We start from the raw sequence: 18,313 nt of genomic DNA, 5'->3' as shown, positions 1-18,313 counted from the left end.
CGCGGGGTTGAGGGGGCGGAGGGAGGTGACGGGGGCGGGGCGGGGTAAGGGGGGTGGGTTGGGGGGGCCGAGGGTGGTGACGGGGGGTGGGGGCGGGGTGGGTTGGGGGGGCGAGGGAGGTGACGGGGGGCGGGGTAAGAGGGTGGGGGGGGCTGTTTGGGAGCTGAGGGGCGGGGCTGCCCGGTTTGTGTCCCCGGATTGCCGGGCGGTACCATTGTCAGGCGCGGGGGGGTATCGGTTCCTCCGCCGCGCTGCAGCGGGAAGAGGCGGCGGCGGATCGGGACACCTCGTTCCTCCTCGGGCTCGGGGACTCGTCAATGCGGGCGGAGCGCAGGCGGGCGCTTCTCCCCCCCCCCGAGCGGTCGGGGTGGTGCGGTCCGGCTCTCGCCCCGCCCCCTCCCAGACTCCCGGGCGAGCCGCCCCCGCCCGCTCCGAGCATCGCCCCCTGCGCTCCGCGCCCGGCCCCGCGCGCACAATGGCCCTGTCGCCCCGCTCGCCGCTGCTGCTGCCCCCGCCGCCCGCCGCCTTGCGGAGGGGTCGCTCCAGGCCCCGCGGCGGCGCCGAGTCCGTCGTTAGGTAACGGCCCCGCCTGGCGACGGGAGGGGCGCAGGGGTGGGGGGTCTGAGGTGGGGGGCGCTGTCGGGACGGGGCGGGGGCGTCTTTGTTGTGGGGCGCGGCGGGGGCGGGGCAGGGGTGGGGGGGTCTGAGGTGGGGGGCGCGGCGGGGGCGGGGCTGGGGTGGGGGGCGCGGCGGGGGCGGGGCAGGCTGGGGGGGTCTGAGGTGGGGGGCGCTGTGGGGGCAGGGCTGGGGTGGGGCAGGGGTGGGGGGTCTGAGGTGTGGGGCGCTGTGGGGGCGGGGCTGGGGTGGGGCAGGGGTGGGGGGTCTGAGGTGTGGGGCGGTCTGAGGTGGGGGGCGCGGCGGGGGTGGGGCAGGGGTGGGGGGGTCTGAGGTGGGGGGCGCGGCGGGGGCGGGGCTGGGGTGGGGGGCGCGGCGGGGGCTGGGCAGGGTGGGGGGGTCTGAGGTGGGGGGCGCGGCGGGGGTGGGGCAGGGGTGGGGGGGTCTGAGGTGTGGGGCGCTGTGGGGGTGGGGCTGAGGTGGGGGGTCTGAGGTGTGGGGCACGGCGGGGGCGGGGCTGGGGTGGGGGGTCTGAGGTGTGGGGCGCTGTGGGGGCGGGGCTGGGGTGGGGGGGTCTGAGGTGGGGGGCGCGGTGGGGCAGGGTGGGGGGGTCTGAGTTGTGGGGCGCTGTCGGGAGGGGGCGGGGGTGTCTTTGTTGTGGGGCGCGGCGGGGGCGGGGCAGGGGTGGGGGGGTCTGAGGTGTGGGGCGCGGCGGGGGCGGGGCAGGGGTGGGGGGGTCTGAGGTGTGGGGCGCGGCGGGGGTCTGTGGAATGGTGAGGGAGGGTTCGGGGAGTGGGAGTGGGGCGGTGACATGGGAGGACCTGGGAGGGTGGGGCAGAGGCATAGGGAGTCATGGGGGGTGGGGGAGGGACTGGGACCTGTGGGGGAGGGGTGGTTATGATTGGTGGGGTCATTATAGGCCTGGGGGTAGTTGTAGGGGGTTGGGGTGTGGAACTGGGGGGTTGGGGGAGGGGATTAGGAGTGTAGGGTGGCCTATGAGAAAGGGGTGGCTTGGGGGTGGTGTAGAGGGATGGGCGATAAGGGTGGTGTGTATGGTGGGGGGGTTGAAATGGGGTACGGAGAGCTAGAGCATGGGGGTGCGCGGGGGGGTGGCATTGTAGGCGTTAGGTCAGGGTGCTGCTGCTGTTGGGTTGCTAGGGCTCTGCCCGTTTTTCTTACCCGATTCCAGTAGCCTGGCTGAGAGCGAGCACGTGGGTGCATTAAAACCAGCTGCTATGCTAAAAGTGTTTGATTATTAAGTACCATGAACAGGATGAGGTGCCAGAGGCCCTGGATAATTAAAATGCAATATATGGCAGCAGTTCACTGCATAAAGTAGATACTAGAGTAACAGGGATCTAGCATATGCAGCACCCACAATGCCACCACAAAATGTTTTGCAGAGCTACCAAAATTAAAATGGCTAAATGTGTATTTTTTGTAATGTCTTCCTCTTTTTTTTCTAAACAAATGCATAAAATAGCCAAAAATGAGACTGTCATTCTTTAAGGGTATATATGCCTGTGTGTTAAATCCTCCAAGGCTAGCTCAAAGAATGGTGCTCTTCCTGTTTGTTTGCAGTGTATTAAGAAAACTGTTGTGTGAAAGTTAAATTCTTCTTCCTTGTGTAGTGGGAAATTGAATTAGTTATGAGAGATGGGGAAGAGAAAGGGGAATCTTATTCTTTGAAACTACTTGTCCTTCAGCTGCTGGTGTTGAAATCTGATGTTTTCAAATTAACACCGCTTCATTTTTGTTTGAAAATGGAAAGTATATATTGTAAAATTTGAAATAACAAGGTGTTCCTTCGAGTCCATATGGTTTAATTTTCATTTACTAGAAGAGAAAATGGTTTCTGTTCAAGCTTCTTTGCTTAGAGGAACAAGTGACCTTGGAATATGTGATCCTGTTTCTGTGCTGCCTGGAGAATTTCTGATTCCTTAGAAACATCTGTGAGTCTTGAGCTGCCTTAGCATATCGAGCCAGCCTCTGTAAATCCTCCTGCTAATATGCCAAATGTCATCTGCTAATTTTTTCTGCTTTGGCATTCCATTTCACTTCATGAACTGTAACTGTTTCAATTCAAATGGGGAGGAAAATGTCTGTTTGCAATGAATACTCCCAGACTGCCAATAAGAATTGTGGTAGCTAATAGAAGTAACTTAAATATAAAACAAAACAGTCCTGCTCCCCCAAACTCAAATGGAAAATTATTAGAGTATATCATCATGGAGAAACATCCCAAGATAACTTTTCTTGGATCTCTTCCATGTGCTTCAGAATTTCTGGAGTTCTGTAAGGTGCTTGGGAAATTGGCATTCATAGCTGAAATCCTGGGCACTGTATCCGGGAAAGGGAATAAAGCATCTTAAATTGTCTTAAATATAATTTAATGAACACTTAACTGCTAAAAGAAGTCTTTCAAGAAGTGTGTTGTTTCAAAAATTGATGTATTGTTTGGTTCTTAATGACATTGATTTTTGTGTGTGTGTAGGATAGAACCAGATTTAATTTTAAAAAAAGCATGTATTTTCATGCCAAAAATATTGGATAAAAAAAATCTCAGCTAACAATACAAGTTAAATTTATTTGTTATAGAATTATAATTAGCTGCCCACCCTTGTGTAACCCTTGCAGAGCTGTCTACTTTAGTTTACAAACAAGGATAACACTGGTGATCTGTACTTTATAAAACAGGTTACTACTTCAGAGGTAGGAAAAATGTAAAGTCACTGTCTATTAAAGTGCTTCAGTAAGCCTGTCATGGCGTTCCATTGACAGGTGAAATATTTAGACGAGAGATAGAGGTACTGTACTATTAAAGCAAAATTCTAAAATAGGTCTCATAGCTTTCTTAAATGGGAATCTTAAATAGGCATTCAGTGGAAAATCCCCATGTTCAGTGCCCTTCATAGTACCTCTTGAATATTCATTGAGGCACATGCTACTGTGTTTTTGCAGAAATTTTTCTGAGGCTGTGTGTTGGGGGTAGAGGGGTTAAGGGAATTGTCTCCAAATTTCTTGATGCTGAGGACATATTCCTACTGAAGCTTTACATTGTGCATTGGTATAATTGTGCTGTTCTTTATATATATTATGGAGGACTATGTGTATGTTGTGTATTAGACTCTCATTTTGAAAACACATTGAAAGGTATATGTTTCACTTTGAAGAGTTTTATAACTTTTTAAGTGGGTTGCCTCTCAAAAGTCATTGAAACCTTTGTCCTGTGGACTAGAGATGGTTCATGTAACTAGTGGACTAACAAAATTAGTTGATCACTTATTCCAAAGATGAAGAAAGTTCAGGCAGGAGGGAGGCATGGTAGAGGATATGTTTGTTTTCAGCTAAGGTCTGGTCTATGTGCAGATTTTTGTACTAGTGGTTAGAGGGGTTTTGTTTTAACTGATACTGTTGCACTGGTACAACCGACAGTGTGCATGCCTTTATATTGGTATAAAGGTGCCTTGTACAGATATAGCTTACTCCCATATGGAGAGAGAATAAGCTATACATCTATAAGCAGTTTCATACAGGTATTATTGTATCCACAAAAGGTTTTTTTTTTTTTTGTTTTTGTTAACTGCCTTAACTATATTGGTGTAGCTACTCCTGGGGGAATTCTGTGCCACTGCACATGTGTAGAATTTATGTCCACTGCAGATTTCTTTGCTTCCCTGCAGAAAAATCTGACTTTCTGATGGGGAAGCAAAGGGAAGCCAGAAGAGTGGTCATGCGACCCTCCCGAGCAGTATGTGTTGGGTGCCCAGGGCAGCCGGCAGAGAGGTAAATCACTCTGGGGCAGGGGGTGGGACCGGGGAAGATCCAGCTCATGGCTCCTACCCTATGCTTGTCTCAGCTGCTAGTCCTGGCTCTGCTGGGGAGGGTGGGACTTCCTCTTCCCCTGCATGGCATCTGGGACTGGGTCAGACCACCCCCACAGATTTCTCCCCCTGCTGCAGGAAGCTCTGCAGTCTTCCCCCTGCTTCCTGCACTCATTGCTCTTCAGCTGCAGGGGGAGGGATCACTGTACAGGGAGCTGCTTCCCCATCCGCTCAACCCCCGTGCATCCAGACCCCTTCATACCGAGACCCTCCCACTGAGTCTCATCCCCCTGCACTCAGAACCCCCCCAATGAGCCCCACTCCCCCTGCACCTGGACCACCCCAGCGGGCCACCCTCATCCCCACCCCACCAAGCCCCAAACAGCTGCACCTAGATCCTAACCCCACTCCCCTAGCATCTGGACCCCACAGAGACCCCTGCTGAGCTCTGTTTCCCCCCCACCTCTGCTGAGTCCCAACCACCTTCACCTGGACCCCCCTGCAGAATCCTGTTGTTGTTGCACCCAGAACACACCAACAATCCACTGTGCATCCAGATCCCCCCTGTGGATTCCCACTGAGCTTCCCGCACCCAGATTGTCCCACACACAACCCTCTCAACTCACACCTTTCCTCACCCAGATCTCCCCACACTAAGCCCCTCCACACTTGGATCCTGCCCTGCTGAGCCTGCCTTCCTGCCTGCTCCTGGTGCACTTGGCGTGGATAGGCAGGGCCCTAGGGTGCTTCTGGGGCAGGTCCGGCCTTTGTGTTGTCAGGGTAGTGCCAGAGGTAGGAGAATTTGCAGCATTTTAAAATATTGTGTGTAGAATTTTTAATTTTTAGGTGCAGAATGCCCTCAGGAGTATGTAGTTAGTGATACAGCTTTTGTTTGCAGACCCAGGTCTAAGTGTACTAAGGAAAAGCATGGACAAGGGCAGGAAGGGTGACACTCATGGAGTGAAGTGGACAGAAGAGAGGGATGCATGTTTTTGTTACCTTTCTTAGTGAAATATTATTTTCAGTGTATAGATTTTTCTTAGTTGTTGAGAAAAAAGTAAAACAAGTGGTTTGTTTTTTCTAATTATTTTCCCACAAGGCTTCTCCAAGATTTTTTTCAACTTCTTTTTTTAGATCAGTGTTGAAATTTTTTTTTAGCCAAGTCTTGAGAAAGTGAATACAAAAAAAAAATTAAATTACCAGTCATCAAAATGAGTAGGTAGTGATACTCAGTGCTTGAAAAATCTACTTGGCACCTACTGGCCAAGGAGTGAAATCCTTTTCTAGACTAAAGAAATCAAATGGTAGTACAACAATTGATTGTTCTTTCATCTAATATGGTTATAATATAGTATGTCGTTATGTCCACGCCATGCTTGTCTTACACTGATTCAGGTAGAATGGCAGTTATCTTTTACAGCTCTCTTAACCAGCAAGACAGAGGTCTCTGTCTTATGTTACCACTCTGAAATGCCCCTTTGTCTTCAGCTGGTGGTACAGCATCAGACTTCAGTCTCCGCCCACCCACATACCCTTGCCTTTTGGCCAAATTCACTCTTGTATGTTGCCCCCCACTCTGTTTTTTCCATGCATCAGTTGGCAAAACCCGTCATGGTTCATTGGCCGATACTTCTGCTAGCAAATGACAAATGGTTCATCGGAATGAGAGCATTGATTGGTATTTGGGGGCTGCAGCAGGAGGAGTCAGAGAGATCTGCATTTTTTTCAGCTTGCAATCTACTGTTGGACCACTGGCTGAGTACCAGCAGAGTGGGAGTGCAAGAGAGCTCCATGAGTTTAGTGAAAGTATTGAACCAATATATTAACAGATGTTCAGACAAGTGATGATTTTTTTTTAAATGATCCTCATTATTTTCTTCAGTGTGCTTCCTTTCCACAGCTTTGTCTCTGTCTCACACCTTCCCTTTATTAGTATAATTATGCTCAGGGTTTAGTACTGGGGTAGTTAGCAGGCAGACTGTGGGCCAAATCTGGACCGCCAGATGCTTTTGAATGGACCCCAAAATCTTTTATTTATCTTTTTTTATTATTATTATTTTCTCTGGAGTCTGGACTTTGACTATACCTTGACCAAGAAATTTGGACCTTGACAAAAAATAGATTATCCCTGGTTTAATATATTGTATCTTCCCTTAATTATCACCCATTTATGTAAGAAAAAATGCTTAATTTAAAGAATGCATTGTTTTGGTACATGATAAAAAAGCATGTATACAACCCAACACTGCATTTGTTCAGAACAACAGTGCTGGGCTGCTGAGAGGTGCTGTCCCTTCGTGTTCAGTGACCATTCATAAATATAGTAAATTGCCCAAACTGTAGAAGTAGCATCACAAACTTCGTTACTATTTATTTTGGTTCAAATGACATCTCCACTACCCTTCAGCCTTCAAAAGTCATATGCCGTTACCATTTGACTTTCACTGATGTGACAGATAAAGACATGGCTTTGTCTCTTGTAATCAGTGACTGATTTAATTACCCAGGAGCAAGAGAGACTTCATTCAGAATCGCTGCAGAATTGTGTGTGTGTGAGAGCACAAGAGAGAAAGAGAGAAATAATATACTATTTTACATTCCCTGTGTACAAACTATAAGAAAAATATGTTTTGCCTGACCAATGTCTACTCTGAGAGAAAAGGAGTACTTGTGGCACCTTAGAGACTAACAAATTTATTAGAGCATAAGCTTTCGTGAGCTACAGCTCACTTCATCGGAAATGCATCCGATGAAGTGAGCTGTAGCTCACGAAAGCTTATGCTCTAATAAATTTGTTAGTCTCTAAGGTGCCACAAGTACTCCTTTTCTTTTTGCGAATACAGACTAACAGGGCTGCTACTCTGATACTCAGAGAGATTACTGATACCAATTTACAAAGTCTACTTCACAGTAGAACAGCAGCCTTTCTGGTTGCAATGCTCACTTGGTATATGCTTTCTCGTTATCTGCACCTGGGGAAAAACTTCACTTGTACTTAAATCCTTCCATTATTATTGAGATTCTTAATTATAATAAAAATAAGCTCCTGTTAGAATGTGTGCCTGACATTTGTACTAGTAGCTCCAACTCTTGATTTACCCACACCCGACAAATGTGCTGGACTACTGTATTCGATAAGTCATCCACCTTCACAGAGCAATAACAAGGATTTTGCTAACAGCATGTGCAGCTTTTGCACATTTTTATAACTTAAGCTAGATTTAATATGGCTGAGAAGTCCACTTCAGCTACTAAGCACTTGAAAATAGTACTAATAGTTGTGGGGTTGTTTTTTTTGGTCAGTGAAAGCAATCACATCTGTCCTTAAATGTTTGTAAGTGATACTTGTCAGACTCTAGCCACTCACATCAGTTCAGGGAAACCTTTAATGAGTAGTTGCTACATGAATTGTAGCATTATAGAAGTAAATAAGAGGAGGCAGATATTGTTTTTGTTTAATATTAAAAGTTTTTCTTTTATTGAAGGCATTTATTGTCACTTGAACATTGAGAAATACTGTTTTTTGTATTTGTGACTGTGTTCTTGATTTCTGATGGTGTTTCTGTCTATAATCCTATTGACTCCAAAAATCTACATTGCAGCTAATACTTAACTTCAGTTCCTTGTTGTATTGTTGCCAACTCTTTTTTTTAAAAAAGAGGTTACTAAAGTTAAATGTGAATTTTGCCTGACCAAGGAGTGAAAGGATTTTTGCCCTGGGGAATAAATTAGCTATTGGATCTAAACATGTAAAGAACAGAAGACCTTGTCAGGAGTGTTATCGATAGCTTTTATTCTCCTTTTCCCATTACTTTTCTTTATAATCACCCCTTTGAAATTTCGAAACTCAAATCTATTTCTTTATGAACAAAACAACCCTATAACAATGAATGTGTTAAAAAAAATAGAAATAAAATCATGGGTACTGGAGTTCACTTTTTTGTTTTGTTGAATATAATAGAGCTTTAAACTTACTTAAAAGAGAAATGAGGGGATCCATGTAGAATTTCATGTCCTTACCTTGTATATATATTTTTTTTAAAAAAGGAAGACCAATCCTTGGTCAACCCAATCTTGAGTCCTTTTAAGCACTGTCTCTAAGGATTGGCTCTCTTTCTCTTGCAGTTGCAGCCGTCTTCGACAAATCCAAAGCATCCTGACACAGAGCAGCAAATCTCAACCTGATGGAATCCTCTGCATTTTAGGTTAGTTTTCTGAACTGTTAAAGTGAGTAAACAACATCTTTAAAAAATGTACAGATTAGACCATTAAGAGCCATGAATACAATTGCAGCTGGAGAAATATGGCAGGATGTAAAGTTTAGAACTATGGGCTGAAAACTACAAAATGAGATGCATCATAGATAGAAATAATAGTCCACATTTTTCCATTTTGATATCTTTTCTAAATTCCTTACTGTGCTGACAGAAATTAGAAAAGGATATCTGCTACCTTCCCCAAATCAATGGACTCTTTTTTTTTTCTTTAAGGGTAAATGATTTAAAATACAAATTCAGTGACAAGCAACCTCTGAGAAACTGGGGAGCAGTTATTATTTAATGGTGACAGTAACACATAAACTAGACATGAGTTTGTAATGTCTTATGGCACCAAAAAAGTTAATACAAAACAGAGCTGTGTACACAAAGTCATCATTTTACAGGAAGGTAATAGCCCCATTCTATATGCCTAGGGTGTGATCCTGCCTATAATGTTGCAGTTGTAAGTAAGTACCTAATTACTAGCAAGATATTGACAAATTGGAGGGAATTCCATGAACAGCAATTGTGGTATCTGGAGGGCATGACTACAAGGTTAAAAATTTTATATAAAACTTGGCTAAGCAATGACAAAGGAGGGGACATGACAATATATAAATATTTGAAGAGGGGAAGAATTACTTAGTGTAGCCCAAGAGAGAATAAAACTCATAATATTGGGTTTAAATTGAGAAATGGATATAATGGAAAGCTTGCTGACTGTATGCTTGCTGTGGAATAGTCTTCCAGGGAACTGGTGGAAGACCATTGCTCAGTTGGCATTTTGAAAATTAGACTGGATAGAAAACTAATAAATGTACAGGAGGTAACAATTCTGTCTTGGCAGAAGGTGGATTAGGTAACATTCTGGATTGCTTCCATATGTAGAATATCGATATTCATTATAATAGTTGAAGAAATCTTTTGAGTTTTGGCGCAAGATGAAACAACTTTTTTCCCACTTGCTATTGTAATTTTAAATTCAACAACATTTTTGCATTTCAGTGATGCATTAATAAATAAAAATACTTCTCCCAATTTAGACTAGCATCAAAGAAAAAAACGAAAGATTATTTTTAAATGATGCAACTGACACAGCAGCCCTCCATTTGCACCATAGTATTCCTTGACATCTTTTGCTTTCAATTTGAACTCCTGCTGCTGTTCTTACTTTTGAAGCAGCAGTGGAAGGCAAGAAGGAAAGAAGCAGCTTTAAAGAAATGCTATGCCTGTTGCTAGAAGCAGCAAGTAATGTTTGTCTCATTCTGGACCTGGCTTTGTTCACTGTGAACTCATCGATCTGGCAGAATAAGGGAATCTTGATTTGAAATATTTCAAACCATACAGAATTAGCGTACCATGCATAATTATTTCCACTATGGAAAATTGTGTCATTTATTGTTGGTTAATACGAAGCACAAACATCGTAATTTGTTTTGGGGGTCACAGAAGGGACCATTATTATCATCTAATTTGACTTGCAGAACACAGGTCATAGAACTTCAGCCTGCATCAAGGCCATAAATTTGGTTGAGCTAGACCATATCTTTCAGAAAGACATCCAGTCTTGATTTAAATACTTTTCAAGCGATAGAGAATCCTCCAGTTCCTTAAGTTATTAACCACACTGTTAAAAAATTGCACCTTATTTCTAATCTGAATTTTTCTAACTTCTTTTTCAGCCACTGGACCTTATGTTCTGTTTCATAGATTAAAGAGACCTACATTATAAATCTTTTTCTGTTCAGATACTTACTTAGGCATAAAGTATCATAATATAAATTGATATATTCTCCCTTCTCAGAAAGATATTGTATCAGTGTGAACTACAGTTTTGTGCTAAAGTTAAAAACTTCTTTGTAAGATTCCAAAAGAAGGGTGGGTGGTGGAGAGTTCAGTGGCAGTTAAAAATATAATTAAAGCTGAATTTTTAAAAACATGCATCTTTAATATCCAGAGATATTTGAATGGTAGAATTGCTGGGTTCTTTGCAGGCAGTGAATGACATCACAGCTACCGTAAACAGAGGTAAATGAACAGGTACATGTTTAACTACTGTTCTAATAATGTTTTTTCTGGAAGTTGTCATCTTCCTGGTTCTCTCAGAAGTTGCAGCTCAGATTTTTTGACAGCTTAAGTGATAGTTGGGGTTTACCTAATTTTAGTTAATCACAAATTACAATGTTAAAATGGCTATGTAATTTCTTCTTTTGGGATCTTAACTTTAAAACAAACAAAAAAGCTTGCAAATTCACCTTTAGGTTGAGTTGTTTTTTGAGGACACTTATTTAACTGTACAGCATGTATTTTGAAAACTTTACTTAGATTCACAGCTACAAGGGCAATAAAAACTGTTAGGCTCTAGTTTGACCACATTCTTAACACATGCCACAAGATTTGACCCAGTAATTCCTACAGTGAGAGGAATTATTTTTCTCTACTGCATAATTGAAATCACTGCATTGTTGTCTACACCATTGTGAATAAGTTTCAGTATAATGAAATTTTGTTTCGTATAGCTTTGCAAATTTGCAAATGACCAAGTTAAATAAAAATAAAAGCAGAGGGGCAGAGAAGATACAGTATAGGGCAGGGGTGGGCAAGCTACGGCCCGCAGGCCGCTTCTATCCGGTCCATGAGCTCTGGCTGGGGGAGCGGGGCCTGGGGTTTGCCGCGCTCCGCCTGGCGCTTGCCGTGTAGAAGTGATTGATGAACATTTGGCTTCTGAGTTGAACAAGAAAGCACAGGATTTTACCTTGTTTTCATTAGTTCTCGATGACAGCACTGACATTAAGGACACAGCGCAGTTACTGATTTTTGTCAGAGGAATTGATGACAAATTTGAAATCACAGAGGAATTTTTATCAATGGAATCAATGAAAGGCACAACTAAGGGATCGGATTTATACGAGAGGGTGTCTGGCTGCTTTGAACATCTGAAGCTCCCCTGGAGTAAACTGGCAAACATAACCACAGAGGGATTGCCAAATTTTAACAGGGAAAAACGTAGGACTTTTAAAAAGAATTCAGGACAAAGTAAAAGAAGGCGACCTGATAGAGGTGATTTTTCTTCATTGTATTATACATCAGGAGGCCCTTTGCAAAAATGTCCTCGACGTTGATCATGTTGTTTGCACAGTAGTGAAAACAGTGAACTACATAAGAAAGAGGGGACTTAATCATCGCCAATTCATTTCCCTTCTTGAAGACACTGACACCGGAACTTACTTTATCATACAAATGTCCGCTGGCTCAGCCTAGGAAAGGTATTGCAGCAAGTGTGGGAACTCGGAGATGAAATTAACACTTTTTTCTGGAGATGCAGGGGCGCGTAGGTGCAAGGTACGCTGCAGCAAGTGCAGAGGAAAGAAATGGAAGGTCTTGCACACAAGGAGAGCTATTCTGAACTGGATTTCAAAATAAGTAGGCAGAGCCAATTGGGCCATCTGAGGAAAGATAAGCGATGTGGTTGCACTCCTCTCTACTTGTAAGAAAGAAGGGAGGCAGCGTGATTGTGTACATGCTGGAATCTGGACAGCTGGGCCTTTGGACATAGAAGGGCATATAATAATCAAGGCAGGAGATGATGAATATATGTTTGAAGACTTTGGTAGAAATGTAGTGGAGACAGTGGAGTCTGCTGGTTGGGGTGGTAAACGTACACTTGCTAAGGTGCATTTAACTATATAGTTGACCTCTGGCAATGGCTCTTGTTGGATGAGGGTATTCTTTTTTTTTTTTTTTTTTTTTTTTCTTCAAATGGAAGCAGGTATACTCCAAAGTTGTGCTGGTAGCACTCTTTTTCTTCCTTTTTATTTTTCTCCATTTCCAGTTCTTTTCCTCTTCCATCTAATGTTGGTTTTTTTGTTTTGTTTTTTTTTGTTTTGGTCTTATGCTCCTCAAATTTTTAGCCATTTATTTAGATGGAATCTGCATGGATACCACATTGCCATGATGACACCAAACAGCAGCTGGAAAATTGAGGAGGATTGTGCAAACCTTATCAGTTAGCATTGTTGCTATGGGTTACTATTGGGCATTAGCTCTGCTCAGATGGCAATTAATCTTAACTGTCTGAGATTCTAATTCTTCTATTTTGGTTTTGAATGGGTGGGAGAGGAGGAGGGAGAGAAAAGATTGTATTAGAACTATCTGGGATTTGAATTCCAAGACCGTGGTGATATCCATTTTTTTCTATAAGTGTGTCACGGATCACAGAACATGCTATGCCTTGTACTACTCTCTAGTATCAGGATTGCACTCTTCCTTTTGATAGGCCCTAGACCTTCACTTTACTCGAGGGAGTTCCGTGACTGGCACTCTTAGACTTGGTCCCTAGGCTTCAGTGCCCATTTCTCATTGTGCCTCTTTTAGCAGGGCCAGTTTGGCTTGGTTCTCTGCAGGAATCCTCTCTTGGGTGCTTTGTAACTGGAAAATCTATGCAGAGAAACTGTTCAGCCTTCTCAAAACAAAGTATGTATCAGTCAACAGGATACTAGTCACAGAAATGGGTTACAAATAAAGAAGGCCTATGTGCATGAATCTTACTCTGGGAACATGCAGTAGCTAACAAGGGACTCTGGAGGGCTGAGACATTACGACCACAGTCTAAAGCTCTGGACTGTGGGATCCTCTCTGTGAAGAGGGATGTCTGACATGGGGTGTGCGCTGCGGAGTGACTTAAAGCTAACAGTGACCAGTCACTACTCAGACCCAGGAGCTTCAGCAGTTGAATCCAAACACAGCAGCCTGGTGATCCACGAGAGGATGCTTAACCAGAGTTATAAAGGGACTTTTGCATTGTTAGGTTTATTATGAGACTATTACACCTTTATACTTGTTATATACTTGTTTATAGAATCATAGAATCATAGAATCATAGAATATCAGGGTTGGAAGGGACCCCAGAAGGTCATCTAGTCCAACCCCCTGCTCAAAGCAGGACCAAGTCCCAGTTAAATCATCCCAGCTAGGGCTTTGTCAAGCCTGACCTTAAAAACCTCTAAGGAAGGAGATTCTACCACCTCCCTAGGTAACGCATTCCAGTGTTTCACCACCCTCTTAGTGAAAAAGTTTTTCCTAATATCCAATCTAAACCTCCCCCATTGCAACTTGAGACCATTACTCCTCGTTCTGTCATCTGCTACCATTGAGAACAGTCTAGAGCCATCCTCTTTGAAACCCCCTTTCAGGTAGTAATACTTTATCATTGTCTTGTTCCTGTTTCTAGTGCAGTCATATGTCTGTTATTATTGACCAGTTTAGACTCTGATGCAGCTCTGAACACAACCTGGGTGTCCTTGTTTTCTTGCATATTGTGGCACTGAGCTTTCATCTGGTTACTGCTAATAGATCTGGATGTGTCAGCAGTGACTGAATTGTATACCAACAACCAGTGTGAAAACTCGAGTTTCTGATTTATGTCAGAAGTCACATATTTGCGCTAATAGATTTGGTGTCTTTTAGCACATCCAGATGTTAACTGTGACCAGATCCTATACAATTTTAACTATGGGGAAACTTTGATTCATTAGGTTCTTAGTAAATGTTATACATAGTTTGTGACTGTTCTCATCTGTAAAAAGAAAAGGAGTACTTGTGGCACCTTAGAGACTAACAAATTTATTTGAGCATAAGCTTTCGTGAGCCACAGCTCACTTCATCGGATACATTTGGTGGATCCGATGAAGTGAGCTGTAGCTCACGAAAGCTTATGCTCAAATAAATTTGTTAGTCTCTGAGGTGCCACAAGTACTCCTTTTTCTTTTTGCAAATACAGACTAACACGGCTGCTACTCGGAAACCTGTCCCTATTTTTTATGTATGCAGTCATGGTTTCCAGAAATTTTATTAGTGTTTCCATCGTAATAAATGCTGTAGACATTTCCTTCATCAGTTGTAATGAAAATCTGCACCAGGTTTAGAAAGGGTAGACTTGTAATGTCTTTAATGCTTTTTTTCTTTCTTTCTTCTTGCTTGATCTTCTGTACTATTCATTTTTAAGATCTTAGTGCTGGATATTTTGGTGACTTTTTCTCAAAGCCTTTCATATGCCAAATGTTTTGTGAGGATATCTGTAGATCATTTCTGTCATACCTTAGCAGCTGCTTTTTGGTGACTCAGGTATTGTACTGTAGTATTTAATTCTTCGGCTTTAGACTGCATGATTGAACATTAGCTCACAAGTAACGATTTATTAGGAAAGTTCAATCAAGAGCATATTAATTAGAATGAATGTTGTATATTTTTAGCTAGATGTGTAAACTTGAATTACTAGATGAGTAAAGTCTTGCTGCTTGACAATGCTGCAGAAAGGTAAAGGGTTCATTTGCAGAGCAGTGTGTGGATTTAAGTCAGTGATGTGCTGCTTATGTGGTGTTCGTTGATCTGGAAAAAGGCTTTGATAGAGTTTCAAGTGAAGTCATCTAGTGGGATATGAGGGAGAAAATGGTACCAAAACTTTGTGCGGCTTTTTCAAGCCACATATATAAGTGTAACATCACCAGTAGACATTCTGACTATTGAAACAGATGAACTGTCAGCAAAGGTGGGAGTGCACCAGGGATCAGTATTGAGCCCTTATCTTGTTTATCCTTGACCTGGATACTGTCACAAGGAACATAAAAGAAGGCCACTTTGGTGCATATTTGCAGATATCATTCTGAGCAGTGAAGAGAGAGTGTGGAAAAGAGGAACTTGATAAATGGGGCTATGTGTTAGAGAGATGTAATATTTTGAAAGACTGAATGAAATTACAACTAGAAATAATAAATGACTGACTCAAATGGACAGAGAGAAGAGGTATAGTATGTAACAAAAAGATACCAGTAAGATTAAAAGAGAAGGTCTCTATAAAACAGTGGTCTGTCCAATTGTAATATGTGGTGCTGAGTGTTGAACAACAGCAAAGAAATGATCTCTTCCACAGAAATGTGAATGTTGAGGTGGATGATTGGTGTAAGCAAGAAAGAAGACCATATGACAAATGTGTGTGTTAAAAACATGCTCAAAGTAACGTCCATAAATGGAAAAAATGAGGGAATGCAGGGTCAGATGTTTTGACCATGCAAAGTGCAGTCCTGACAACTATGTGGGTAGGAGTCCAACAGATCAAGGCTGAAGGAAAAAGACAGAGGCTAACCCAAGAAATAGTGTTTTGATATCTTAAAGGAAGACCTTGATGAGTTGGATCACAGAAAACCCCCTTGGGGCTGCCAACTGATGTGCCAAGACTACTTCTGCCCCTGCCTTCCCTGCTAGCTTGGGACTCCAGAACTCTGCCTGATTGTGCCAGACACGCTTGCCGACTACAAACAGACCCAGGTCTGAACCACGTCCCACAAACTGCAGGCTTAACTGAAAGCAGCTTAAGAAGCGTTCCTGTCTCTAAGACTCAGATTCCCAACTCCCAGTGGGGTCCAAACCCCAAATAAATCAGTTTACCCTTTATAAAGCTTATACAGGGTAAACTCATAAATTGTTCGCCCTCTATAACACTAATAGAGAGATGCACAGCTATTTGCCCACTCTCTCCCCTCTCCCCCTAGGTATTTAATACATACTCTGGGTTAATTAATAAGTAAAAAGTGATTTTATTAAATAGAAAAAGTAGGATTTAAGTGGTTCCAAGTGATAGCAGACAGAACAAAGTAAATTACCAAACAAAATAAAATAAAACATGCAAGTCTATGCCTAATAGAGTAAAAAAGTGATTACAGATAAAACCTCACCCTCAGAGATGTTCCAATAAGCTTCTTTTACAGACTGGCCTCCTCCTACTCTGGGTCCAGCAATCACTCTGACCCCCTGTAGTTATTGTCCTTTGTCCCAGTTTCTTTCAGGTATCCTTTGGGGTGGAGAGGTTATCTCTTGAGCCAGCTGAAGACAAAATGGAAGGGTCTCCAGGGGCTTAAATTGACTTTCTCTTGTGGCTGGAGACCCCCTCCTCTCTCCTATGCAAAGTCCAGCTCCAAGATGGAGTTTTGGAGTCACATGTTTGAGTCACATGTCCATGCATGACTCAGTTTTTACAGGCAGCAGCCATTGCACACATGCTGTCTTGAATGTCTCCAGGAAGACTTTTTATGGGGATTGGAGTCTTCCAAGATCCATTGTTCATTAAGCTTTTCTTGACTGGGCACTTAATTTGCACATTCCTTTCTCAAGATGCTGATCAAATACTTTACTAAGGCTACTTAAAATCAAGCAAGTACACAGCCAATATTCATAACTTGGAGTACATAAATGATGCATGCATACAAATAGGATGAATGTATTCATTAGATCATAACCTTTACAGAGATTTGTTACATGGCATATGTAGCATAAAACATATTCCAGTTATGTCATATATATTCCCTCAAAGCATTATGGGATGCAATGTCACAGATATGTTAACATATGGTTTGATAGAGATTATGGCACTGAACAGAGCACTTTGCTGCCAGGAGATTTGTAGCATGGACATGGCTTGATGGGTTTAACACAAGAAAGATTGGCCGCCAATATATTAACAAGAGGCTTCTACAAAAATCCCTCCTTCTGCCCCATAAGGAAGCCGTGCACATCAGGGTGAAAATGTTGGTAGAAGGTGTTGATATGAGTGAGGGACTGCGTGATCTGTTTCAGTGGTTCTCAGCATTTTCAGACTACTCTACCCCTTTCGGGACTCTGATTTGTCTTACATACCCCAAGTTTCACCTCACTTAAAAGCTACTTGCTTATAAAATCAGACATAAAAATACGGACGTGTCACAGCACACTATTACTGAAAAATTGCTTACTTTCTCATTTTTACCACATAATAAATCAATTGATTGGAATATAAATATTGTACTTACTTTTCTGTGTGATACTTGAGCCTGTTTTTCACTTATGAGCCTTGTCATTTTTGGAGGCAGTGAAGTGACAGCAACAGTTATGTTTTTCTCCATATTGAGTCTATTTCTACTCTTTGTCTTGATGGCATTATAGCAGAAAATGAGACTTCACAAAGATATGTTGATCCAAAAAATAATAAACATCCAAAGAATCATTCCCAAGTTCAGTGAGCTCTTTTTGTAATAAACACTAGGACTGGGTTAGTATTGAGTCATTAACTTAATTTGCAGATCATGGTCTGAGGACAGCTCAAGAAGATTTTCTTGCTGACTGGCAGTGATGTTACTATTTCTAACATCTGACAAAAGGAATGGGTTTCCTCAGTCAAGTTGAGCTGAGTTGCGTTGAATGTTGGGGAAATATGACTTGAATTCAGATGTCAAGTGGGTCGGATGATCTACATTTGAAGCTTCAGGTGCTTTTGTAGAAATAGTTGAAGTTCTTTTCATTTTAAGTTGACAAGTCTGGAACTCAGAAAACTTCCTTTCAGAAAATTCTGCTGGCTTATCCACATGCACAAGGTGTTTTGTCTTCCAATGTTGTTGCAAATGCACTGGCTTCATACTGTTAGTTTCTCCAAAAAGCTTGAGGTGGATCGCTATTTCTAAATGTGAATTCAAAAGCAATATATTCCTACTGCTGCTTCCAACTCCTCATTTTAAAAATCAAAACATTTTTACATCGCAATCATATGCAGGCCATGACAACTTCAATGTCATTAACTTGCTTGCACAC

The 18,313-nt window shown here is 42.8% G+C and overlaps 1 protein-coding gene across 1 annotated transcript in view; it reads left to right on the top strand.

The window, feature by feature from the left end:
* Positions 1-406: 406 nt before the first annotated feature.
* DNAAF9 (dynein axonemal assembly factor 9) overlaps positions 407-18,313 on the top strand; it is a 136,489-nt gene continuing 118,582 nt past the window's right edge. The window contains exons 1-2 of the mRNA XM_038398852.2: positions 407-576; positions 8,565-8,644. Of these exons, the coding sequence (XP_038254780.1) occupies positions 476-576; positions 8,565-8,644 (181 nt within the window). The 5' untranslated portion in view covers positions 407-475. The remainder of the gene's footprint in view (positions 577-8,564; positions 8,645-18,313) is intronic.

The sequence above is a fragment of the Dermochelys coriacea genome, chromosome 4 (genome assembly GCF_009764565.3).
Source record: "Dermochelys coriacea isolate rDerCor1 chromosome 4, rDerCor1.pri.v4, whole genome shotgun sequence".
NCBI classification, from domain to species: Eukaryota; Metazoa; Chordata; order Testudines; family Dermochelyidae; genus Dermochelys; species Dermochelys coriacea.
The sequence above is the reverse complement of the archived record's forward strand: the minus strand, read 5'-3'. Positions and strand labels throughout refer to the sequence as shown.